The 27,472-nt window shown below is 38.9% G+C and overlaps 1 protein-coding gene across 3 annotated transcripts in view; it reads right to left on the minus strand.

Annotated features, from left to right (window-relative positions):
• The window catches only part of SLC23A2 (solute carrier family 23 member 2), a 66,821-nt gene that overhangs the window by 8,192 nt on the left and 31,157 nt on the right, over nt 1-27,472 (minus strand). For all 3 annotated transcript variants that reach the window (XM_069801182.1, XM_069801181.1, XM_069801180.1), the window contains 11 exons: nt 24,595-24,874; nt 23,826-23,924; nt 18,303-18,419; nt 16,915-17,072; nt 12,259-12,347; nt 10,695-10,765; nt 9,361-9,542; nt 6,290-6,410; nt 5,423-5,579; nt 3,142-3,289; nt 2,478-2,583 (listed from right to left, as the gene is read on the minus strand). In XM_069801182.1, the coding sequence (XP_069657283.1) occupies nt 2,478-2,583; nt 3,142-3,289; nt 5,423-5,579; nt 6,290-6,410; nt 9,361-9,542; nt 10,695-10,765; nt 12,259-12,347; nt 16,915-17,072; nt 18,303-18,419; nt 23,826-23,924; nt 24,595-24,726 (1,380 nt within the window). In that variant the 5' untranslated portion in view covers nt 24,727-24,874. The remainder of the gene's footprint in view (nt 1-2,477; nt 2,584-3,141; nt 3,290-5,422; nt 5,580-6,289; nt 6,411-9,360; nt 9,543-10,694; nt 10,766-12,258; nt 12,348-16,914; nt 17,073-18,302; nt 18,420-23,825; nt 23,925-24,594; nt 24,875-27,472) is intronic.

The following is a 27,472-nucleotide window of genomic DNA, read 5'->3' on the forward strand; positions in this document are numbered from 1 at the left end:
AAACCAAGTGCCTGCACTTCCTTCCCACTTTTATTTTAAGCATTCAAACTTTGGGCAGTTTTTCTCTGGCACTATATTGTAGTGGAAGTTGGTAAACCTAAGTGGTTGATATCTTAATAGTGTTATACGTGCCTAAGAGGTGCACCAGGGACAAACCTCCCCCCCTGCTACGCTGGTAAGGTGGTTTCTAGCAAAGCCCTTTGTAGGTCTCCTGTTAGAGGGTGTTAAGCTTCAAAGAGAAGTAGACACTAATTTCTTAACCATGTGTGACTGAGCTAAAGGAGTGAAATGAGGAAAAAGAAGATACAGTAGGCACGTTTAGGGTAAAAGTACTTCTTTCCCCCACATTCTTCACTGCTTAACTGTCAGGTCAGATGTGTTCACCTACAAACAAGCTACACCAGTAAATTAGGGTGTTCACTAGAATAACAACTGAAGTTAGCTTGCACCTTTCTCTACTTTTTATAAAGATATTTATTTCCTTAGGACCTCCTGTTATCTTGCTCTAAAATTATCTTCCTGCACGAAACAGGCAGATTCTTTAAAAAATCCACACAACAGTGACATTTATTTATGCAAATGCTCAATCACTACAAGGCAAACAAATTAAGCTCCCTTTGAAAGCTACTAAAAGCATCCTGGTCAGTATTTAGCTCAAACTACATATTTATTCCCAGGCACTCGTACACACACTTTATGTGATTATTCTGGAGTGCGTGATATGGTATCTAGTACCTTACTGCAGTATCCATTTAATCATCAACATTATGGCATAAGATGCCTATACTTTTGCCCCAACTAATCAGATTTTGATTCTCCTCTCATCAAATAAAACTCACTCACAGACTAGCTCAAAGAGTTTGCAGTACTTGCTTCCAGTTGCAGTCTCAAATTTAAATTCTAAGCATAATCATATACTAATTTCAAGGGAGGTAAACGCCTTTTCAAATGTTGCACTGGTAAAACAGGATCACCAGGACTACGTAGTCTTTGCTCATAAGTGCTAAAGAATTCCTCTCCCAAATCAACAGCAGAGTATCTACATGCCAAAAATCTATTTTGATATATATTGAAGTTGCAAAACTATTAGGTTTTTTAGGAATGAGTATGCAGACAGGAAAACAAGACAAAACACTGGAGCACAGCCATCCAGCTGTGCCATTCTGGATAAGGCATATTCACTCCTCCCCCATGCGCTCTGAACAGACCTAACTGTAGTTTACTCTGTTCCCTCTAACAGCTGCCAGTTTAACATCCTTCTTCACTGTTTCAAAGCAAAACTCATTTTTGTGGACCGTTAATAAAAAAAATGCTGTTCATTCATATCAAGCTCTATGAAGTAACAACAGAAAGGCAGCATAACAGAATAAACCTTTCTTTAAGGATTTTTCTAACCAAAATTTCTTCTAGGAGATTTCCATCAGCAACTGAATGGAAGACTTGTACAGACAGCAGATGGTGCTATTAGTATTTATATTCCACCCTAAAACCGAACAGAATCATCCTTTGTGCAGGAAAAAAAAATGGCTGAAGATAAAATTCATCATCTATATTGGATTATGTCAGAGGGATGAGTTATTGTAAGTGGAGAGCATACATTTACTATCTTGTATGCATGAAGTAGATTTGTGGCTTCCAAGTGAAATATGCAACAAGATGTACGTATTTACAACATAAACTACTCTTACCAATTTTGTTGATATTTCTTAACAAGGTTAAATTAACAATATCAAGCAAATCTATCTGCAGTCCAAGGTCTCCCAGTTAAGCAAGGCATTCAAGCACACATCCACTTCAGCATGGTAACAAAGGAATTCCTCAAGTGCTTAAATATTTTGCTGAGTAACACCCCCAAAAATATGTAATCCCTTAAGCATGCTCAGTGCCTTAGAAACCTATGATGGAAACAAATATTTAGGGTACATTTAACTTTGAAGTTACCTTGACTGCAGCTCCTGTTCTAGCTGTGTCAGCGTAATGTCCTAGTACAGACGTAGATAGGACCCAAGGACCTCAAGTTGCATTTCATGGTGTGTTCAAGTGAGACATTAAAAATAGTCAGTTCCCTACCGATGCTTTCAGAGCCAAGACATCCAAAAGAGTTATCTATTTCTATACAGTTTACAGTGCTTATGCCTCAACTCAAAACACCCTAGAGCCCTGGAATGCCTTCTTGGTTTTCAAAGGGGTAGCTTATTTAGCATAATCTGCTTTATGTGGGTTTTCTAACTGCCCTTTACTCCGAATAAAAATAAGATTTTTGAGGTCCTTATCTAGAATGCATTTCCATTAGACAATGGCTGGTACAGACATGTTAGGTAAATTCAGAATGCTGTCTAAAGTTTGTCTGCACAAAGTACTAAGTAGTATGGTTTCTTGGAAGAGGATCATGCTGTGAAACATGAAAATGGCGTAAGCCATCTACCAGAGGCGATAAAAGTACTCAAGGCACTGAGTAATCAAGGTAAATCACATACCTTTGTGATGCCCAGGACACCAATGTTAGGGCTGGAAGAGGTGGATCCATTCCCTGTCCCAAATACTCCATCCAGAACACAGGAAAGACCCTCAATAAAAATCCCTCTGTAAATTTAAAAAAAAAAAAAAAAAAAAGGTCAAACTTGTACTAGCGTAGACTTCACTTCAGGTGGTGCTTTATAACTGCATGCTACGTGCGGGCCTGTTAAGGCATCTGTCCCACATGAATTATTATTATAATTCACATTTCAAGCTCCAACACAACTGGAAAACCTACTTGAGTTCTGTTTTCTACGTCTTAGATACCCACGTTCTTAAACTCAGAAAATTACAAAATAATTCAAGTGAGACTTAGAGCTGCTCCTTATTTCTAAAATTGCATGTCAGGTGAATTTGACAAGCTACTCCAATTCTAGAACTGCTTAGAGTTGTGTCCCTACAGAAACCGTACTAATAACTTCCACAGAGGTTTCCAATGCTACATTTGCAACAAAATAATTCAACAGGACAGTTGCATCTTGTACTTCCTTGCCCCTTGTGTTTGACCAAATTGTAACATTTAATCTCAGAGCACATTCCTGTCTTATTCCAAGGGGAAAAAAAAAAAAAGTAAAAAAAAAAGTAGCTTAAGACACTGAAAAATATTTCTTTTTTTTGACGTACCTGTTTATTGCATGAATAGGTGGAGGAGGAGCACAAGACAACCTGGCACAGGCATAGTAATCTCCTATTGATTCAATAATGCTAGCAACAACCGCGCTAAGCATTCCTATTACTCCAGCGGCTGAAATTGTTGGCAGTCCCCACTGAACTGTGAAGAAAAGAAAAACGTGATCTCTTGTGCCACAGAAAGCAATTTAGATATCAAAACATACAGCAATTTCATAGAATCATAGAATCGTTTAGCTTGGAAAAGACCTTTAAGATCATCAAGTCCAACTGTTAACCTAGCACTGCCAAGCCCACCACTAAACCACGTCCCTAAGCACCACATCTACACGTCTTTTGAATACCTCCCTGGGCAGCCTGTTCCAATGCCTGACAACCCTTTCAGTAAAGAAATTTTTCATAATATCCAACCTAAACCTCCCCTGGTGCAACTTGAGGCCATCTCCTCTCGTCCTATCACTAGTTACTTGGTAGAAGGGACCAGCACCCACCTCACTACAGCCTCCTTTCAGGTAGTTGTAGGAGCGATCAGGTCTCCCCTCAGCCTCCTCTTCTCCAGACTAAACCACCCCAGTCCCCTCACCCGCTCCTCGTAAGACTTGTGCTCCAGGCCCCTCACCAGCTTGGTTGCCCTTCTCTGGACACGCTCCAGCACCTCCATGTCTTTTCTGTAGTGAGGGGCCCAAAACTGAACACAGGACTCGAGGTGCGGCCTCACCAGCGCCCAGTACAGGGGAATGATCACTGCTCTAGTCCCACTGGCCACATGATTTATTCATCTTTAATGGAATCAACAAACTCCCTTCATGGTAACACAGTCTGGCAAGTTCAAGTAGATGAAAGGAGCAAAGGAAAAACTGCCTGACCAACTGCTTTGATCATGCTTGGAAAAAAACCAAAAACCCCTAAACTCCACCAAAAAAATTCCTCCTGTTCAGAAGGAAGGAATTTGAACTACTGCTTGTGAAAAAACAATCCTGATCAGTCAGGCGAATGCTACTTAATTATTATTGCTCTAAAAACTCAGTCTTTGGTTACAAGTTTAGTCTACCGAAGAGAATGGCCAACAACCAGCTACGATCACTGCACAAACACCTTCCAATTCCAAATTTTTGTAGAAAAGAAAATAAGATTAATTTAAGCCTGTAGAAAAGCTTGGCAGGTTTTCCACAGCAATTGCCTTGATGCTTTTATCTCTTTGAAATAGATGAGCCTCTTGCAACAAAAGGAACTTTAAGTCACACAAACGTGAATGAACAAGGCTTCACAAATAAGAGAGGTCTAATCAGGGTGCAGAAGTTTTCCTCCTCTTCTTTCCCAAAAGCTTCTATTATACATCTTGCAAGTATTGCTTTAGAAGTGGTTTCTTTTAAGTACTAATCAGAACCAAAGCATATGGAAAACCACAATGAAGCTGCCTCATTACAACATAGTGGTATTCCTAACAATTTCTATTATTCTGTTGTAGTGGAATATTATTCTATTATTACCCCATTAATTTCTGAGCAGCACAAGGGTGAACCAGTTGTGCAACTCCATCTCATACCATAAGAAACAGCCTTTAACAGCTTTAAACTTAGAGGTGGCCAGCAAAAGAATACAAACAGCCAACACGACGTGAAAGCGTTTCATGTTCTCTCGTAAATACTTTTTTGTCCTTTGATAAGCATTGACTGGCATTCTCTGACTTGCCCATCGGCCTGATTCCAATGCCGCTCCTGCAAGTCAGGACATTTTTGTGTAGTTGTTAATAGTTGTGCTAATTCAAGAATGGGTGTGTTTGGGGCAGGGAAGTGCATTAAGCTGGAAAAAACTCCACGTGCTACTGATTCTTTAGCCAATGACAATCAATGACTTCAGTTGCTCTACAGGAGTTGTAATAACCCAACCTTATTACTGTATAACATTAACAGCAGCTGACCACAGTATCAACAAGTACAGATAAATCAACTATTCCCTGAAAATCCATGTTATATATACAGTCACACTATGTTATTAGAAGTCAAGAGTTACCTAGATAAGCCCGGCAAGTGCCTTCTACTAATTCAAGTCTCAGAAACTCAGTCTTTCTTGGGTGAGTCCTCAAGGTATCAAATTAAAGAGGAAAACAAGAAGAAAACCATCATCCCCACCTACGACGTCTTTAGATCAGTGCATGCTGAATTGCATCAGAATATAGTACCGAGAGAAAAACAGCAATGTTTCCGAAAACAACAGAAATTATACTCATGGGCACATTATTAGAAAAACAGCCCTTAAACCCAAACATACTTACAAGGATAAGGAACCTTGAACCACGGAGCTACCAACAGCACTCCTCGTCGGGCGTCTGTGCGAGCGTAGAAGCCGTACTTCGAACTGTCAGGGGGAAAGACGTCTGTGACAGTGAAGATGAAGCAAAGCAACCATGACACCAAAATAGCTAAAATAATCTGTGAAAGAGGAGGAAAAAAAGCTGTTTAAAGTAAACTATCATTGGCACTGTTCATCAACAGCAAACAGTTCCTGCACAGAATACCTATTACACGCATACTTGAGTGTGACCTTGAGTGAAATTTTAAGTCTGAACAAGCAGTAAAGCCTGTAATAGATCTGTCAGGTGTTTCCCCCCAGCCCCTAAGGAAGGTGCTGTTCCAAAATCTTTAGAATTAGAGCAAGCCTCTTCTCTACCCTAACAAATGGGAAAGTCTCCAAATGGGCACTTAAACAAACTAGTGAATTAGTCTCAACTTCACCAGAGAAATAAAAGGAAGTCTTTCACATGGGGGAATGGAGTATTGCTTTCATAAAACTCGAAGATAATGATCTCGCCATCCCTTTTTGGAGAGCTCAGTTTAGGCTTTCACTGCATGCATAAACATACCTTCTTCTCTACCCCCTTCCCTCCCCTCCATGATCTTCATCACTCCAATGACTCTTCATCAGAGACGGATGCCAGAATGGGATCTGGCAAAACTACAATATGAGACTATTTCCTGTGGCAAATAAGCCATTTAGTTAAGCTTCCCATAAGCCCATTCAAGCTTTTATCTCACCTTTGTGATCTACTGCATTATTAAGAAAGATCAAAACCAAGAAAAAAATTCCAAAACACAAATTAGGGGTTTTTTTTGCCAACTGAAGAACAAATTCAACTACTTACAGGGAACATCTTGAAAAGCTGCAGCCTGTATGCTGTCCATCCTTTCTTGGATTTGTAAATGGGTAAGGGAAATTTGACATTTCTGGCATACTGAGAAAACAACAATACTAGGAAAATAGTCCTGGGAAAAAAAAGAGGAGGAGGGTGGGACAAGAGAGACATGTCATTAGCACCAATACGTTAAAAATCCTTCTCAGCAAAAACCTCTTCAGGCTCTTCAGACACAAAATATAAATGTACATTTTAAATTTAGCACAAGATAAGGCATCATAAGAGAATATCTTTTAAATAAATTATTATTCCACAAAAGCCAAAGCAACATATTTGTATTCTAAAGTGCTGCAAAAAAAGCCAGCAGCAAACAGGTAAATGAAACCAGGAAAATGAATCAGACTAAAGAAAGATCTTCAGAGCTAAGCAGCCATTAGCAAAGAGCTATGCTGCGCTGCTTCTTTTTGACTGAAATTCTCTCTCTCTCTCTGTGTCCAAGGTCTGCTCTGCATATGAAGCACAAAGGTCGCTGCTAGCAAATGGGAAGAAACAGGAAAACTGGAGGCCAGTATACAATAATTTTTACATTTCAAAATTTGCACAAAACTCCAAAGCACTTGAAAAATTTCTGTCAAGGGGAATTCTTTCTTCAATTCTTAAAAAAACCCAATTTTTTTTGGACATGCATCTTTCACTAAACAGCTCTAAATCAAGTAGAATAGAGCCCCAGACCCCAAGACTCCATTGAACTGCAGTTCACCAGTAACCCAGTTTATTACAGTTTTTAGATGCTTCAAATATTATGCATATTATTTCCCCACCTTGTCAAAACTGCTAAGCTCCTCTATATATATTAAAAATTAATTCAAGTCTACAGCTAAAGTAAGTATCCACTGCAATGAAAAATATAAAAAGCCAGGGCACGTTGCTCAATTCTGAAATAGCCAAAACCAGTTTTGCTGTAAAAAGGCTACACAAAGAGTCAAGCTGTCTGAAGAAGCAAAGCTTTTCTGAAATTTGAGATTATGTTTTTATCAGCTGACTTAAAAAAAAAAAAAGGGCAGATTTTAAGCCTCCCTCCTTCTTCTGTCCAAGATCAGTTTCAGTCTGTAAGAAACAAAACAGAGCTTTATTCTCCCTCAATCTCCAGGAACAAAGAGCTTTGCACAAGAAGGGTGTCATTTACAGCCTTTACCCCTGACTAGAGCAGAATGATAAAGGCACCTTTTCCTTGCATTCAGGGAACATTTTGGCATCTCTCCCAAAGTCTATTATGGAAAGATGGGCTCCACTCCCTAAGAGCAGCTATCCTGCCACGCTAGCCCTGAGGACGGGTGGCTTTGTATTTTGATTTATTTAGTAGAGAGTTGTAAATAATGTAACAATATTATATTATTGTAAATAATATTATATTGGCTACACAGCAGGGGAGCTTACTGCCATTCTGTAAATAATTCTGTAAAATATTACCAAATCTTTAAATGCCCAGAGAAACAATTTTGTTCACCAGATATACAGGGAAAGACTAATTCAGGAATAATTTCCCTTTTTACAGATCACGATGTGATGTGTTTTATGGATTAAATTATTTCAGCTTGGCAAACACAGAACAAGTGAGGTCAGAAAACTGTTTGGGAAACTGAAAATCTTGTCAAATAGCAACTGTAGCTAAGCGAGGATAATAGCTGTTACACAGGTATTATTCTGCTATGCTAGATAGCAACACAGTATTTTTATCTCATCAGAACAGTAAAGACAATTTCAAGTGCCACATCTTGTAGAGATCAAGTTACTTTTGAGTGGCTCTAGATGGCTATGGAGTTATTTTCAACAATCTAGTGCACATTTTTGCGTGGCAGAAGCCAGAAATACTTATTGACTGGGTAATATTTAAATCCCATTCCTAAATTGATTTATTTTTTTCCATCTGCAAAATGTCAACTTCAATTACACGTTTCCATGTCCAACTCACCAACGGTCTGCTTGATTGATTTAACGTTAGTCCCAACTTGCATAGAATTTGTTTTACAGGAAAATAAAATGTTCCTTTGGGTCAGCTGCTTAACATAATAGAATTACAAAAATATTCATGATGCTAACATCCAAGATAAAAGAGAATTAAACAGCCCTTTTAATCATAAGCTGCACTTATGGAATACTTTACATGTTCAAAGTACTGTGCAAACAGATTAGTCAGATCAGAATCTGATCTCATCAAGTCATTCCTTCCGCTTCCAGAGCCAGCACAAAGTTGGTCACTATACATTGACTATAGCAACTGCTTCAGCCAATTTCCTTCTCCCTAAAACGTGGTTTCCGTCCTTATTTGGCTGGTTATCCACAGTATCTCACAGGAAGCTTTTGTCTTCATCTCATTTTTCTGTTATTCCCTTTCAAACCACTAATCTCAATTCTTTAATTTCCCTGGCATCTATACCTACGGAAGCACACACATCATGCCCTGAACTTCACTCTAAAGGCCTTTTTGTCTACTAAACAGAAATCTGCCTATTTATGTCTCAAGGAAATGGCATTCATCTTATGGCATTCATGGAAATACACATGCTCTCTGTTGTCACACAAATTTCTCTTGGCTATAGGTAAGCAAACCAGTAATAATGACAAATGGACCACTACTACCAATGGTATTTGCTTGCTATTGCAGAACAAGAAACATACACAATAGCATCATAAAAATAGAAATAAAAATTGTCCACTAATCTCTGTTTTGCTAAATGTTTTGCTAAATTATCTTTTCTATAGCACTGAATTAGACCCAGCCAATGGCTCCCAGACCAACTATTGTTTTATAAAATTCTCTGTTCTCCACACCTCACTTCCAGCTGTTATCCTTTCCTGCCTCCTTGAGTTGCTGCTGTCCTTGTTCCCAAATTGCCAGCTGACCCTACCCAGACCCACTTGCATTCCTGCACACGGTATTTCTCCATGCTGGGAGCACTGCAATGCTACCGTTGGCAGCCAAGCAGACTCTGGCTTTTCCCAGGCACTCCAAAATTCCTGCACGATGACTTACCAACTGGGACCCCCAGCCTAAGCCAAGAACACCCAGGAGTACTTACAACATCGCGATACCCCAGTGTTTGCCTGCTCTTTCTCCAGCAGCTTGGAAACCGGAGAGGCCGATGAGAGCAACAGTTGGCGTGATGGTCAGAGGTCCAATGTATCGCAACAGGGCGCCGGGAAGGCCAAGCAAACCGATCACCACTTCTATCAAGGAGGACATGATAATAGCACCTTGGATCTGAACACACAAGAACGGGAAAGAGACAGTTCAGTCAAATCTTACAAGCAAACCCAAAACATTTCTTTTTCTGCTCTGGATTACAAACTGCAGTTAAAAGAATTCAGTGACACAGAAGAACTCAGCAAATTTTTCGTCATAAAACAGCTCATTATGTTTAAGTGACTTATTGCTTAAGCATAACACTTATGGTTTTCTCCACAAAACTATTACACAACAGACCAGTGGGCCAGTCTGGTAGTTGTGTGGATAGCACATCACACTGTCAGACAGGAGACCTGGGTTCCAGGCTAACCTTTAAGCTCTCAGATCGAACCGGCAAGGGTTGCTGGCGCCACGGAGGTGATGCTCCTAGCTCCTAGGGGCAGAGTGTATGCTGCATTGTTCACAAGTGCTCCTTAGAAGCTGGTATAGAGCAGCGTTGTGGTCTCAGGAGACTGTCAGCCCTCTTGGCTGCAGGGCTCTTGGCAGGATGTAGCTATGGTTTGAACATGGGGAAGAGAGAGGGGTTGTTTTTAATTAAGAAAAAGTTTGCAGCCCAAAGCAACGGGATGGGAGATAAATTCCATGACACACGCCTTAATTTGGACTACGCTATCTACCACTCTAGTGTGATGCCTGGGCACAACCCTCATCCTGGGCTCTGCAGAGCATGACGAAGTTCAGACTGCAATGCTGCGAGTGGAGAAGGAGTTTGATATATTTCAGCAAGTCTCTTGGCAGAATCAACGTCTTATTAGAATAGTCTCCAACTTAAGACACCTAGGGAGGAACCAGATTTGCTAACTGCGTATTTACCTTCCACGGGACAGCCTACTGAACACAGTGACAGCAGGCAAGTGGTCTGGTAGCAGCTGAACTGCTAGCAGTGAGCACAAATCACAAAGTGTTATAAGAAGAGTATTCATCTTGCTTGTGCATTTTACTGTGCATCTTTTGGAATGTGGTAACTAACTCCTTGTATTTGCTGTCCAGCAATGAACAAGTTGAAAAGATGGAAGACTTCCATGAAATGAGTAAAGGGATATATACAAATGAAAATTGCAGTGAAAGAAGAAATTACCAACTTAAAGATGAGAACACACAGATGGTTAGGTGAGAAACTTAACTGGAATCAGACAGATCAACAGCTAAAGGCTACTCCTACATTACCTCTCGTATTCTGGGATACCAGATGTGCTCAGTGTGAAGCAGTTCTGTTGTTCCGTTTGTAACTGTTATATCTTACAACAGGAAGAAAAGAAAAAACACAGGTATTTATTCCTCAGCCATTTTAGCATTATTTAATAAAAAATAAATCTCTCCTCAAGCTGTGTCTGACAAACGAGCCTTGATTTACACAGAATAAAGTTCTGCAATGCTACAAATCAAGTAATAGCATGCTTACATTCCCCAAGAGCTAACCACTAATTCTATCTACTGTACACCAAAGTGGAAAAAAACCATAACTTTCAGAAACAAAGGTCAATTAGGGATTCTCTTCCCACTCCAGTAAACGGACGAATGGAGAATTACTCAACTGCACCCTAGGAATCAAGTACTCCAACGTTTGTTGTTCACCAATTTAGGTCATTCGCTGAATGATGAATTGACCCGTGATAACAACCCCATGTGACCCTTTTTGAAGGTTAAAAGGTTCAAGAGCAAGATGCAGCAAAGTCTCTTTTTGAAAAGCCGAATTAGTGGAAAAAAATTGCTTTGCCATCAAAGGTTATCAGACAGTATTTTCTTTCGGCAAGGTGTGTATTAGAATACCTGCACATTTTGGTGCACAGGAATATCCAACACAGTTAGCACTACTAAAGCACACCACAGTTTGCCTTTAAAACTTGGGCACTGAAACCCATGTGCTGTTTCTCAGGAGCTAAATCTGACTCCCCCAGTGAGAAAATGTGAATGCTCAAAGCTAAGTTTTCTACAGAAAAAACATCAGGAAAACTAATTAGATGGTCGTAAGTGAATCAAGAGAGATGTATAAACACATGAATAATATAAATTATTAGAGAATCAAGGACCCCCAGGAAGAACTTTAATTAGAAGCAAGCAGCCTGCTTCTCTATACTGCTGCCTTGCACTGCCCACAGCCTTATTACTGAATAACCACACCCCATTAAAAACCGCCAGAGCCGTTTCCACTTCAGTTTTCTAACCTAAGCAAAAGCCCCCTACCCAAACAGTTTTACTGCACATCTTCACTCTAAATAAATTCAAAACCTTTCAGGATGATGGCATTAGCAAAGAAAAAGTTAATATGAACAGCTAAATATTGTCAAAGCTTGCTCTGCAAAACCTCTCAGGTATGAATTAAACAGGTCAAAATACTGGTCTTGAGGTGATGCTGAACATTGCTCAAACTTCCTACTACTCAACTTAAAAGGGTTCGATTGGACTCACTATTTCCAAATACTGGAAAGGAACATTTACGGAATCCTTCTGCCTTTCTCTACATTGTTAACAAAAGAATTGTTTTATGCTACTGCTAAGATTTCTTTTGTCAACATTTTTTATATTTAAAAAAGCGCCAGAAACAGAATTCCACAAGGGCATTTTTAGGAATCTTTTTCCAAGGCACAAAGCTTTAACATTGTAAAAAGGAGAGAATTTTTCATATTCACTGCTCATTACTGCATTTCCATATCAAAAGGTTTGGCAGTTGCACTATACGTGATCTGGGTCATTTGTCACTTAAACCTGAACAAGCATAAATGACAATTACCTGTATTATTACATTTCCATTTCTCCAGGGAGAGTATTGCTCTAGCAGGTGCTAAGAATGCAAAAGCACTCGCTTGAAACAAGGGTAACCTGGTGGAAAGGGAAAGAAGAGATGCTGACATTTCTCGGTGTTACGGTACCGTGTCAGGATATCAATTGCAGTTAGGTGGTTACTCATCCTCAAAACCATCCTTTATTGGGGGTTATTAAAAATGTGAAATATGAGAATTTATTATTAAAAAGAACAGCCATAGAAATACTAAGACTTCACAAACCAAAGACCTAACAGAAGACACTGCATGCATGAAGTTATTAATACAACGCCTATAACAGATAATTACCAGATACCAACACACAGGTACCAAATATTGATTTAAGGTTTTGACTCAGCAGTGCAACAGGGATACAGATGCACATTCTGATGTAAGTACCAGCCAGACTGCTGAACATGCAGCTTTTACCGTCCTGCCACATTAAAAAAGCTCTCTGATAGACCAGTATGCAGTCTGCATACTCAGTACCCTCCCCCTGCATGACTTGAAGTACAGCCATTTATACATTCATCTTTAAGTGTATGTGTAAATAACTATTAGGTTGATAAGAGCTGATTAGATGTTCCAGGTGGCTACCAGCAATAAACAGAAACGCTGCAAGAATTTCAAGAGGACATTCTTAGCATTGGCATTTACACTTCCCAAAAGGTTTAAGATCTAAAAAGCATCTACCAGCACCAACTACGTATTTACTGAATCAACCATAGCTTGCATAACATCACAAATATCCAAATGTTACTTAACTACAGCGAAGATGCACTTTGAACTATTCTATAAATACCATCATTAATGGATTGTAATAAGATTCTCTTTAATAGCAGATCTCAAACTGTAACACGTGGAACACTTAACTGCTCATGTGGCTCTAGTTACTGCACCGTGTTTATGGCTGTTTTACAGCTGCAATGAAGTGCCTCGATGCCAGTGCAAACACCAATAAAGGAAAAAGCACTAACTCTAGCAGATTCAGATGAAGATCAGAAAAGGCACAAAGACAGGAAAAAAGAAAAAAAAAAAATCTGTGGAGGAAAGAATCCTATACACGTTTAACACGAAAAAGATCAAACCAGAAGCATGTTACTAACAGTAGTTGTAAAGTTCACAGGCAGGAAGTTAGAACAGTTGAACTACCATTGGAAAGGAGTTTGGGTCATGAGCAATCTAAAAAACTGACCCACTTACCACAAATGTTGAAAACTACATTAGGAAGTCAAACTTCATAAAATACACCAGCCATCTGAGCACACCTGACTGGCGTGCAATTCACTTCTAAGTTTCTTCAAGCAAAAGTCAAAGCTTTATCTTTGGTGAAGAAATGGTCGGTAGCTACCAGTGAATGATTCACCTTATTTTTCAAGGTTCATTAAGGACACTGAGCAAGCTGGTGCCCATGGCAAAATATGCAATACCTGTAACAAGCTGTTACTTCTCTATCCCACCTACACAGTACTCTGTCCTCCCTGTAATGATTTTGTAAACATACATTGCAAACACATTCTCCAGTGATGAAGTCAGTTGTACTAAGACTCAGGCCCAGATTGTGAGTTTTGTATCACATAAAATACCCTGCGTACATATTGACTAATAACATCTTAGCAGGTCTCACTTAGCTATCCACTCAACCTTTAGATGAGACAGTTAACTTGGAATATTTACCAAAAGGGCCAGTAGGCTCAAAATATTGCCTTTTTTTCTTTCTAAGCAGAAATAAAAAGTCTTTTTAAAAAAATTTGAATTTAAAACTTCTTAGTCAAAATCAGCCAACCAAGACCAGTCTCTTTCTGAAGAGACAGCTGCAGTTTGGAACATGACTTACAAAATAGCTTTCCCATTGCTAAGCCAGGCATTCACTACTACCTGGGTAAAGTACCATCAGCTTATGATTAGGATATCATTTTAATTTCACATCTAAATTGCGAAGTTGCTCAATTTTGGCACCAGCCCTTGTGAAGACAGAGCTTTTTATGCAGTTTAAGTCACCTGGAAATGTCTTCTTTATCTTAACATGTCACACAGATGTAAGAACGCTTTAGACAATGTAGCGATGGGCACGGTAACAAACCTAAAATGTTTAAGTATGTTAAAGCTGTATTTGATTGTCTCAGTCATACTAATTACTCTGAATCCTTGCCAAATCTTTTGGCATATTACATAATCTAATAAATAGCCTGAATTCCTAAAATTAGTATGGGTACCAAATTGACCACAACTCTGCCACATAATTGAGCTAAATCCATCTTTAAGGACCTTTAAACCATGGAATTTGACCTTTTGAAACCATAGTGGCTTTATTTGCTGAAATACTTTGCAGTTGACAAACTTGCCAATAAATACTTTAAAATCTCATTTAGAGAACATTGCTGCTATACTCCATTCCCACCCTTACATAAAACCAGAATCACATGTTAAATAGTTATAAAACATTCAACCGCAGAAATTTTCTCCTTAAATACAAGTTCATTTATTTTAAGACCCAAACACAATTGCCTCTTCAATATATAAACATGTACTTCACAGTGCAAGTGGAAGCCACCGAAAAGGGGAAAAAAAACCAAAACAAACCACCATGGAAAACAGAGGTGGGATTATACAGAAGGAACAGAGCACTGCAAACTGATGGGACCACAATGGTTTCTGCAAGAGCCCCAAATCACTCTATACTACGTAATAAAGAGAAAGAGCCCAAGATTAGTTAGGGGAAAAAACCAGATTATGACAAACTTTAGTTCTGTGAAGAGATACAAGTCTCAGGAAGCATAAAAGCTTTTTCTGATAAACTTGAGACAGAACAATGCTGGTAGAAGTACAGGAAAACCAAGATCCCCTTTGAGTTCATCTCCATCCACAACTGCACTTTTTGCAAAACTGGAATATTTTAAACTTCAGTAAATCCAGGGCGGAGACACTTAAAGTCGAACAATAAAAGACCTTATCTTCCAGTTCCTGCCTAGGTCAATAATCCCTCGATTCCCTATATAAAGCACAAATAGAAGATGGGGAAAAAAAATACGTCACTCACATTAAGAGAGAGGTACAAAACACCAAAGGGCACAACTCTGCTCCTCTGCCTCCTTTCAGACGAGGTACTTGAAAATTTATGACTACAGCTAAGGCAAGCTACCCTATGAGCACGAAGAATCAATCAGGCAGAAAATATGACTATTAACTGCAGGTAGCCTTGACTAAAAGAAAATACATTGGAGAAAGAAAATTTTCTCTTTCAACAGTTTTCATTACGCTGTTTTTTCATCAGAATGAACTTTTCATCCAAAACAACGGAGCGATTTAAGAAGTTGAGTAAGACATAGTAAAAAAATAAAGGGAAGGTTTTTTTCAAAGGAAAAAAGACTAACTAAAGCTAACTAAAATAGCAACTAAAGATTACATTGGAAAACCTGAAATATTTGGAAAATTTTTAGATGAAAAGCTGATCTACAACTGCAAGTGATCCATCATAGGCTTGCCTTCTGCACCCTATTGAGATAACTTTTCCACCCAAAGATTCTGTTTCTTAGATAAATCTTTAAAAATGTGGGGGGTGTTTGTCCATTTTCTATTGGAATGCAAGATTTCAGCTCACATTGTTCTTAAATTGAACTAAATGACCCATGAATCATTCAAGTAACCACATGAGGGCATACTCTTAAAATACGCACTTTTCTTCTGGTTTTACTTATCACTCTTGGTTTATTCAAGATGAAGTAATAACACTGTAGGTTTTAGCTATTCCCAGTTCCCACAGGCAGTGTCAACAAAAGTTTAAGTAAACATGTCAAACACCTCTCTGCAGTGTTTACTGTAGAACATACATTTTAAAAAAACCATCATCTTCATGTTAATAAAACTTACAACATCCTGTTCATACCAACACCAGATTTTTACGAGTATTTGCTAACACTTGAATTGGTCTCTTGCATCCTCCTAAGGAGAGCAGACCAAAGGAGAGGTACGGGCATCCCAATGAGGCTACACTGACATATGTGTTTCTTCCCAGTTCAAGAAAAGATCATTACCTGCAACTCAGAGCAACTGACAAATAAAAAAAAATTATTTGTTTGTATTGGAAGGTAACAAAGACAGTCAGTTCAGAGAATAAAAAGTTACCCTCATAATTTTTCCCTACCTTTTGATTTTACAAGCCCTTTATGGGAACAAGCACACAATTTGCTGCAGGACTAATCACAATCACCTAAATATTGGCAAGAATATCATTCTTGATCATTATAGTATCATTCAAGAGACTAATAAAAATATCAAAATTAGTTCCTCTTTACCAAGGTGTACGAACTTCTCCTTTCCCCCAGAAACACTTCTACCTTCTCTGTCCTCGTAGATTTCCCTCCTCCTCCTTCCCTCTCCTTGTCCCTGCTGTATTTTCTTACCCTTGGAATGCCTTCTCTGATTTCAGATCCACCTTTTTTTGGGAGCAGCTTTCCAAAAGCTTTCCCTAACTGCCCTGTATTTGACCTGCTATCTTGCGTTTCACGTTTATCCTTTGAAAATAGACTACCTACCTCTTGGATCTTGGACTGCATTCTGGAAATCCCAACAGATATCTAGGCTTATCACCATCTCAACAACTACAAACAAGTCCTGAATCTCACCTGCACCCAAAAGTTGTTTGTAACAATGTAGTGATGCCCACGCAGAAGAAAATGGTCCCAATCAACTGGCTGGTAGCCCACTGGTCAAATCCAACACACATGGCATCAGCTAGCAAAAAGGGCACTGCTATAGTTCCACTGAAACATGTTAAGTAATGCTGTAAAGAGAAAATGGTTTGTTAATACTGCAGCCAATACTAGTAAGTAAATAAATTTATGACCACCTTTTTTTTTTCACCAGATATTTTTGCTTTTGAATTATCCACCAAAGTTCTCACTTCCCAGTCCTGAGCACTTCTTCAAATATTTCCCCTCTATGTCGAGCTACCACTAGTCTGCTGCTAATGATCGCTATTTCTGTAGGATAAAGTAGGTTATTTAAATAGCTACATGGCTACTGTTCTTGATGAGGAGGTATCTAGGAAACTGTGCTGAAAACAGCTTCTAACTCAGAAAAGCAGATAAATAACTGCATTCACTTTCAACCATGTGAAAAACCATTAGCTTACAAATGAACTTAAGAGCACACAGAAACTAGGATGCAAATAAGCTCATTCCCAAGTACCAGAAACGAGGTACTCATTAATTCTTTTTCAATCCAAATACATTAAGCAAACAAACAAATAAGAGTCACCATATTCAACAATGCAAGTAAAAATATAATCCTACAGAACCGCCTGTCCTTGAGGAAAGGCAGAAACAAAAAGGATGCTCTGGAATGTATTTGTTTGGAGATCTCAACATACTTTACAGATATTAACAAATTCTCAGCATTCCTGTGGGACAGATATTATTACCATTTGAGAAAGAAAGCAGATGAAATGAGCTGTTCAGCTTCACACAAATGAGTGGCTGAGCTGGTAGTAGGGTCCAGCTCACCACTAGAGTCCTACTCATTGCAGGAAGCACACACTCTCACTCCAAAGAGTGTAGAATTTGCCTGCCCCACTTACTAGCGAGCCTACAGGTCCAGGATGAGGCTATCAAACTTGCAGAATTGAAATGACTACAGTAGCAGCTTTAATAGTCAATATTTCAGGACTAAACCATTATCTCTCCCCATCTTTAATTTCAGAGGTGCCAGATGTCACTTTCTAAAACTTGCCACTTAGCATTTGCTCATTTATTTGCTAACAGCAGCTTAGAAGACTAAATATTGAAGTGAATCTCACAAATGCATATGCCAGCAAACAGTAATATAGATCATTATCAACACAGTAATCTTTGTGATCAACTTCAGAAGAAACTATCTTAACACTTTATTCAAACATGTGAGAGCATGGGAAGAATAAAATTATCACATACACAAATGCAATGAACTACACAGAAAATACTAAACGAGCTTTAAAAGTTACACAGAAAAATATTATAGCTGTTTTAAAACATACCTGTAACCCCAAAAATATGCAGAGATACCAAGGAGGAACATCTTCGATAGTGTAAATCATGTCAGTTCTCTGTGCATCCAAACTGCCACTGCTGTCCAGTGTCTCTGCCAAAGAGCTCTATTTTGATGGGGGGCAGAAAGGCAGGCAGGGTAATAAAAGTGGAGGAGGACACAAACAACAACAGTAGGTTACTGTTACACATGAATAAGCTGAATTTGAATTATCAGGCAATTCCCAGATACTCCAGGGCTGGTATAATACTCCCAACGCAACGTTGATATGTTACATTTTTAAAGCCTTTTACCTCTGACGACAAGCTCATCTCCAGCTGTTAGCTACTGAACTTCCCTGCTTATTTATACTAAGACAACAATTGTTCTTTTATGATATAACCGATCTGGCAGCCAAAAGGTGCCCAAAAAATGGGATTATCATGACAGAACTGTTTATTTAAAAAAAAGAAAAACGAAAAAACAAAGAAGAAAAAAAGGGAAGAATCAGAAGTAAGTGGAAGAGCCAACAATGGCTATTTTCAAAGCAGAATGGCTATCCTTGCATAAGAGACCAAAATCAGAGGCAAGAAAGTTCCTTATTAAGGTAATTGCTTCCCCGCTTAATTCTTACTCAGTTTCAGTCTTGGTTAACCTTTTTTAGCCACAAGATTTATTATTTTTGCTTCCACCCCACATTCAAGCAGTCAAGAAAAATGCTAATCATTATAACTGAATACATCCATGGCCAATTTATATTAGTCAAGGGGACTTACTCCAAACCGACAGGAATTTATGCAAGACCACATTCTGGCCTACCATGTGCCCTAATTTGCAGAGAGCTAACAGACAAATGACCACACATATACACGCATCAAAATCCCTGAAGATTTTCCATTAAAACACGATTCAGCTCAATCATTTCTTCTTTACAACTAAGTGGAATTGTTTCGTTCAAACTGTCTGGTTTTGAAATTCCTGAGAACAAAAATACAAGGCTCCAAAGCCCAAATACCAACAACAAAAGCAGGAGGAAGTATCAGATTTTATCATTTCAGCTCAACTAACCAAAAAATACCTTATATAACTACTGTTCTGACCTAATCCACACTAGAACATAACAAACTCATGTGAGGTAGCCTTACACAAAGACCGGGAACTTTGCCAGACTCGTGACCTTGCCTCAAATGGTCTTTACTTCTTCAAAAATCACAACACATCCACAGATTATGCTTAGATAATCTCCATTTGATTTATCATCTACAAGGTCAGGGAAGCCAAACTGATCCATGGTATTTCCCTCTTACCTCAGATTTCTGTTGGGAAAACAAATGCCACTGGGTTAATTCAAATTCAGGGAGTGTAAATGACCACATCACTATGGAAAGGTCAAGGGTATTACAGTGGAAAAGCAAAATATAGAAACACTAATTCCAGAAAACTCTTTTAAACAACATTAAGCACCGAGCAATCTGCTCACCAGGGTTAGTTTAAATAAGGTCCAGGTCCTAAACAGAGGAATAAGGGAAGTTTTTCACTGCACAACTCATCTTGCTGATTTGCAGCACTGATGCAATTTTTTTCATTGACTGAAAAACAGAAGACCGCTCTCCTGACCTGATTCTCTACAAAACAAATTAAAAAAATCAGGAACTTGAGTTTTAGAACTTCACTTCATACTGAAGGGAGAGCACTGAAGAGCAGTAAACCTGTACACATCTTGTCTCTAACTGGAACTTAGGAAAAAACGTGTACAACCTCATGTCAAGGCAATTACGCGCAGATCCAAGGTAGGGCACAAAGTGGCTGACCCACAAAGGTAGAAGAAGGAAGACTCAACAGCCAATGTAGTTATGGACAAAGAGCAGGAAATTTGTCAGCACTAGAGGCTTCTTTTAAGAACTTTCTCAGGAAAACAAAGATTTGCCCAGAGGAGCTCCTGTGATACTTTCTGTTGTCATAAAGCAGTTTTGTAAACCATTCCCCAGAGCCTATACAAACACATACATATATATACCAAAAAATATATGTATGTGTATGATTGCCTCACCTCTCCTCTACTTCACTGCAACATACGCTCCACCTGAGAACTTTGTTCACCAGTGATACTGCCTGTTTATTCAACATTTTGACTCAGAGGTCATCATGCACTTTCAGAGAGGCAGAGGTCATGAAGGAAGAGTCAGAATGGTTACAAAATCTGCTCCTGAGGTAGGAACAGAGAGGTATCAGCAGAAATTAACTGTTTGCTTCATGAATCGCGTCAGCGTTGGCTTGCTGAAGCCACCCAAATAGCAGCACAGATTTGGGAGAACAAACTGGATAGTTCCCCACCTGACTGCAGTTTGAAAAGATGAAACACCTACCACTGTGTACTGAGCAACCTGCATTACTCCTTCCAAGGACAGACAGAAATGGGATTTTCAAAGTTCATGATGTTCCCATGCAGGATACCAGGTTCTCTAAAAATGCAGTAAGTGATTTGTGCAGACTGGTGACCTGTTTTGGCCCCTGCCTTTTGGAAACCCACCTTTTGGCCTATTTTCTAACTTTGCCAGACCAACATCCAGTAGCTACCTAATTGTTCCATTTAGTGCCAAACACTAATTTTCCTAATAGGACTGATGAGGTTGCATCAAGTACATTCCTTAACTGTTCCACCTGCCATTCTATGCTATTCTATGTATTCCCCCTCTTCTTTGGGCAGGAAACCAGAAACAATGACCTATTTCTACTGGGAAGACCATGGCAAATGCAGCAAGTTTGTTAGACCTTTCAGAACTTTTCATTTGTGATTACATTTATGCCTACATTTCTCTGCAAAGAACAAAAAAAGATCAGCAGGCACCAGGCCTAGGAACAAGTCAACTCGTCCGTGGCATGTAGAAAGCTCTCTTTGGGCACGGATCAACAACTGCTAACCAATTTAAGCTCTCCTTTAGAAAGTGAAGTTTATAGGTCTTCTAACAAAAGAATTTCAAACTTTAAGCCACAATTGTCACAGCAATGTCTGTCCTACACAGCAAAGTGGTTGGATTAAAAAAAAAATCCAGGATACTCTTCGTTCCTTCCAAAAGCCAGACTTACTCTGCTTTGGAAGAGGAAGCTTTCACCTTCATCAAACCTTTAGCAGATAATGGCTAAAGGGAACGAACGTAAAAGAGACCAAGACTGAACAATGAGGAATTTGAGAAGTAGGGTGAGGTCTGGCTATCCTGCTGATAAGTCACTGGGTAGTCACTGACCTTTTCATATCTCGAGCATGTGCCTGCTGGTTTAACATACTGACTATGTGCTGGTGCTTGTCAAGTATGCCATAGTACGCTGTAGGGAACTGCTGGGAATGAACTGCACCTTTTTGAATGAGATACCAATCAGAGACTGATTTTTTTTTAAAATTTATTTTTAATTGGCCAAAGGTAGGACAACACAAAAATGAAAAAAAGCACAGAATAAGTATAAACTGGGGGGTGGGGGTGGGGGAATGAGACAGAGGGAAAGGTGGAGCAAAAAACCCGAAACCAAACCACCAAACCCAAAATCCTAAGAAGCAAACACCAACAACAGTACAAGATGAAGGCTCTGTTATCAAGTACTAGTGGGAAGGACCAAAAGGAAGCTGATTAACTGCAGGGAATAAGGCATTTAGAGAAATACCTTAAACAAAGAGCTGACAACATGTTCAAATTAATTCTATTAAGCAATAAGCAACATAGTAATGTTTATTTTATAGGGATGCAGCAATACAGTTATTTCTCATCTCGGCTAATAGTTTATTGTTTTAGCTAACAAATATTGTGAGACAATGTAAGCACTGGGCATCCTCCAGCAATTAAGCACATTTCAGTCCTCTTTGTTGAAGGCTTTTTATTCAGGGTGTTTCATATGCTTTTTTTGGTGAATGATCTCTCAAGAGGAATGGAAAGCCAAGAACAAACATGCTGCATGCACACATTTATTTTAAGTGAAGAGCAGGAGGTTTGCCTAGATTACCCTAAATACTATCTTAATATATGAGGCTGTTAATTGCTACAGCTCCTCCTTTCACTGTTCCTTCATTGTAAGCCACAGCAAAGCTTTAACTCAAGCAGATTTGGTTGATTAAAAGCTCACGGTCTTTTTAAGGTGAATTATCATCTATCATTTACAGTTCTGATCACATGGATCAAGCGGAAGGGAGAAAGATACATGTTTAGTAAAAAGCAGGCCAAGAAGACATGCTTTAATGTCTAGAGATCGCTTATCCTAGTTGCACAATTTAATCCCAACACCTATTGCTCAAGGCTTTTATCAGATTGTCTCTCTCCACGCTAGTCTGAGCATGCTCCAAAAATCAGCCATCACAGAGATATGCATCTCAACAGTTGCCAAAATTTGTCCATTAAAACATCAGCATGATCAAGATGGTAGTAGAGATGTATTCAAGACATACAGGCACATCCTGGCATTCATAACATTCTTTTAAAATGTAACACTAAAAGACCTCTGTCAGAATCACCTGTTTAGGGTATATTTTAAGTCTAAAATTCAGAAGTGAATTTTGATGTCCGAGTCAGAAAACCTTAACTACACCCTTTGATACCACCCTTGCCCAACAGAAGTTACAGCCTCAAAGAAATGAGCATCATGATGCTCTTGCTTGGAACCAGGAAGAGTTTTGTTCTTGTTTCCATTAGGACACTTGAAAAATTTGGTCAAATTGAGGCTTTTGGGAGATAAGGCTTAACCGCAAAGCCAATTAGACATAAACATTTCAGAAAAAGGTGTTGTTCACATTTACTGTAATCCTCTTCCTTATTTTAAACAAAAGCTCAGATTCACACCATCTCTGTCTGCAAGATTATTATTAAACAGGCTTGGGGAACAATGGAATTGAGAAAAAAGCTGGAAAAAATCACAACCAAACTGGTCTCCTTTGAGGCCTCAGCTGGGTCTTCCTGAATAGCTAAGATACAATCATCATTATCCTAAGGAAAAATATTCAAGGGTTTTTATGAATGACCTGAAATTCATTCATAAAGCTGTTAATAATAATAATAATACTACTAATAAGCCCCCTACTTGGAAAAATGACTAGAAAAATTAAGTTTATGAGGTTGGAGCTTGGAAGAAATTGGGAAAGAGAGTGGGAAAGATCCCACTTTTGAAGGTGCTCAACACCACCAGTTTACTTGACTAAATGCAGAAAAAGTTAAGAACTGAAGACCAGAACAGAAAGACCTTATCAGGGAAACCATGCAAAAGGCCAATGGAAATGAAGAAATCAAAAAATTGCATATTACAAATTTTGGTGCCAGGTCAAAGTGCATTAACTGCTTCTAACATTTGCTGAATCATTCCCCGCGTTCTGCAACTAAAACGTGTGACCAGAAGAGTCATGAGGACAGAGTTCCCCCAAGCCTGATCTGAATCTGCAAGTCAGCATGTTTGATTAGAGAAAGAAAATCTCTCAGCCAAGTAAAATTAGTGTGGACAAATAATAGAAGTGAAAAAGCAAGAATGAGTTCTCACCCAGAAGGAAACCACCACATACCTTTTCTGCTATGCCATTTTCTGTAGTATAGATGGCCATCAACTCTGTGTCTTCTGTATCCTGATCACCGCTGGATGTTGCTCCACCGTTTATCACGACCTTAAAAATAAAAGAAAAAAAAGAAACACAAGGTCTTAAAATAAACATTTGCTCTGCAATCACACTTCATGTCACTCAGTTTTCTCTCTTGGTACTTGACATCTGCCTTTCATATTTTGTCAGAAAACATTACAAGCATGGCAAGTGATCATTTCTATAATAGCATGCCTAGGAATATATGGAAACTTGAAAGACATCACATACGGCTCCTTGAAGCCTGGACAGTGTCAACTGAGGGTGGGGGGAAACCTGCAGCAGACTGGAAGAGTTCTTAAGAGGCAGACATGTACAACAGAACCATACAACTGAAAATCTGAATAAGTAACAGAAGACAAGGAAATATTTCCTTGCTGTTGTCTGCTACCTTTAGTCAAGCAACTCGGGGCATATGGGGCGGCTGGTGCCTTCTGCAGCAGGACAGTTATCTGTTCTAACCATGAACTGCCAGGGGTATTGCACGTCCTGTGAACAGCACTGCTTTGGAGCGCACACATGAAATAACTACAGACAACATAATTGGCCATGTTTATATATAAACAGTAACAAGTGGCAGAAGAGGCTTTACTAACTACTTGTGGAAATAAAGGTTTTATACAACATAATTAGAACACAGCATTATTAACTGATTCACACTGAGCTTGACTATGTAGTACCTGAATGTGTTACTTACAGGCAGGGTGAAAAAGGTGGGATGTTTAGATTCATCCTCATATTTGCCTTCTGTTGAGCCTCCTGCCTCCACTGATTTCGAAGTGGTATTCTTACCAATCCCCATTGTTTCCAGAATGTCAAGGACTTGCATACAGTACCCAAGCAGATGCTTCTTGGGGCCAAGTACTAAGGACAATTTCTTATTTAAACAGCAGCACCTCCGGGAATCACAAAAATGCTCAGTAATCCAGCTGGGACATTAGAGTTGCTTTTTTAAGTACCGTTAGCATCAATGGCACCTAGAATTGAAGAAAGAAATTGATTTTTTTTCTTGATTACCTGAGTTACATGTACAAACACACATGCCCAGCAGCCTTGGTTCCCTTTCACACTCATGACCCACCAACTCTTAGTGTTCCTTTTTGATTTGATAATTAGCAGATTACCATTTAAAGATAAAGCTGATGGTATTTTAAATTCTTTCAGGATGGGAATACTGTGTTTATTCTCTCATTCTTCTCTTGTGTTCTTCAACTATTAGTAGTATATTGAAACTTAGGTTTTGTTTCAATTTCACAGTCATTTCCACAGAACTTTTTGGGAACAAAGTATGCCTGTACTCCAGCTACGCAGCAATGTAAAACAGCTTGCTATTGAATATCCACTGCAAACAATACTTGTGCTTCTTCAAAGAGTATAAATTTGTAGACCTACTCACAAGTTCACCGCTGTGTAACTAAATCCTTCCTTTTAAAACAACTTATTTTTAAATAAAAAGCATCCAAGAAGCTTAGACTAGATGGACAGTGAAGTATACCTGACTTTCACCAAGCCTATTTCAGACAGACAGAAACAGCCCTTTCTGCCAAACACCCTTACCTGAAATTATCCCAGTTGCTCGAGGGACATTCCAAGTAATCTGCCTGATGATGTTGAAGCAACTGCTTCAGGATAAAACTGTGCATTTTAATTAGCATCACTACTATTTTGGCACAGGAAAAGGAAAGATTGTACAGCTCACTGGTTCTCTTTTGTTTTCCCGGATGGGTCACTACAGTATAGTTTTCCCACATTCGCTCCTTAAATTAGACCTGCTAGTCCAGGGTCATTCACACTTTTGCCATTTCCAAGACTAAGGAACGTGAATTAACAGATTTGAACCTAAACTTCCCACAGGACAGCACAGAAAATTCCGCAGCAAACCAAGTTTTGCAACCTGTAGTTACTGAGCTTCAAAAAAAAAGAAAGCGCGGCTGCAGACAGCTGCGGATAAAACAACCTACGCTACAGATGAAAGTACATGATAGAACCTGAAAAAACGGCCTTTTCAAAATCATATCAAGAGAAATTTTCTGCAAAGCCAGGAACACATTCAACCAGCAAAACCCACTGCACACTGGCGTTACTTCAAAAGCAAGTTAATGACATTTTCAACTTAATTGCTAGAGGTGGAAATGCAGCTAATGGACATTCAAAAAACACGGTTATGTATATACTAGAAAGCAAAAAAGTAGCGTTTGGGTTTTTTTGTTAAGACTCCCTTCCAAAACGCTGCTCAGGAAAATGCCAGCAGCTTGAATGTCTACTGTAATTGCAATAATAATGAAACTTGACAAAGACCCTTCTGCTAGGCGCAATTTAGGACTGTTTGAAAAATTACAGAGTACTACTATTTTAGAACCTCTTAATAGCTGTTAATTGCCCATTTGCTAGAAAATTCTGGTTACTTCAGGTGAAAGAGATATTAATCTTTCAAAGCGATGTAACTTTTAGAGAGATAAAATATACGTACATAAGAAATACTACTTGGGCACTGAAATAGCCTTGAAGCAGTCCTAATTAAATCAAAATGGAATGGAATGGAGTGCCTTCAAATAAGGGTTTAATTAAGACTTGTTTCTTAAAGTAAATATTAAGTTAGCATAATTAATTATTTCTCACTTGAACTTAAGACTAAAGGAGAAGACTAGTTCCAGTACTCACCGTCATGCTGTTCTGAAAAAAAGGCATTCCCATTTTTACAATAACCACAGACTTCCCCTTCGAAAGTGCAAATCTCCACACGAACAGCCACTTCAAATTAGTTTGTCTGCTTCCAAGTTTGTGCACAGATAATTGGCAATGCCTTCTCAAATCTTTATAGGAACGTTCATCTCAAAGCTGCCTATGCAGGTCTGAGAGGTAACGTGAACAGGTTAGAGAGGAGTATGAGATAGAAACTAGTTAAAGGTTTGGGGGCAGTGGGGATGTCAGGGGTGGGGGTTTTTTTGAGGGATTTTGTTTGCTTTTACTGTAGAAGCACAAGGGATTTTTTTCAAGCACAAAAGAAAAAAAGAAAAGAATTTGCCTTTTTCTGTCAATGTAGACATATTTTATTCTCCAAGAAAATCAGTGATGGAGACAGGCGTGGTTTAGTCTGGCAGCTTTATCATCTCAGATTGGAAAGGAAAAGGGAAAAGGCAGAATTACACCTCCCTAACAAATACAGCCATGCCAATAAAACACCAGTGTAAGAGTTACACCAGCAGGAAACCTGCCATTCAGGAGATCTGGTTTAAGGTATTCTGGCACAATAAGCTTCTTAGTTAGCATTAACTAGCATCTCTACCAATACAAAAGAAAAGACCATATAATCCTATTTTACTTTGCACTGCAAAACAGTAAGACTGCTATCTTCTCAAAGAAGATGTGATCATTCCTGGGGAATTGTTCTTGAGAATTACATCAGGAGAGCAGGCAAATAAGCTGTGCCTTATATTAATTCTTGAGAGCTGAAACACAATAGCTAGAACAATAGTTTTTGGATGAGGGTTCCCAGATGATGACAAACAAGTGACTCCAAATTAACAGGCAAAAATAGCCTCATCTGCTACTTTTCCTAGAGAGAGGGAGTGTTG

Source organism: Haliaeetus albicilla, chromosome 13, assembly GCF_947461875.1.
Source record: "Haliaeetus albicilla chromosome 13, bHalAlb1.1, whole genome shotgun sequence".
In the NCBI taxonomy this organism is placed as follows: domain Eukaryota; kingdom Metazoa; phylum Chordata; class Aves; order Accipitriformes; family Accipitridae; genus Haliaeetus; species Haliaeetus albicilla.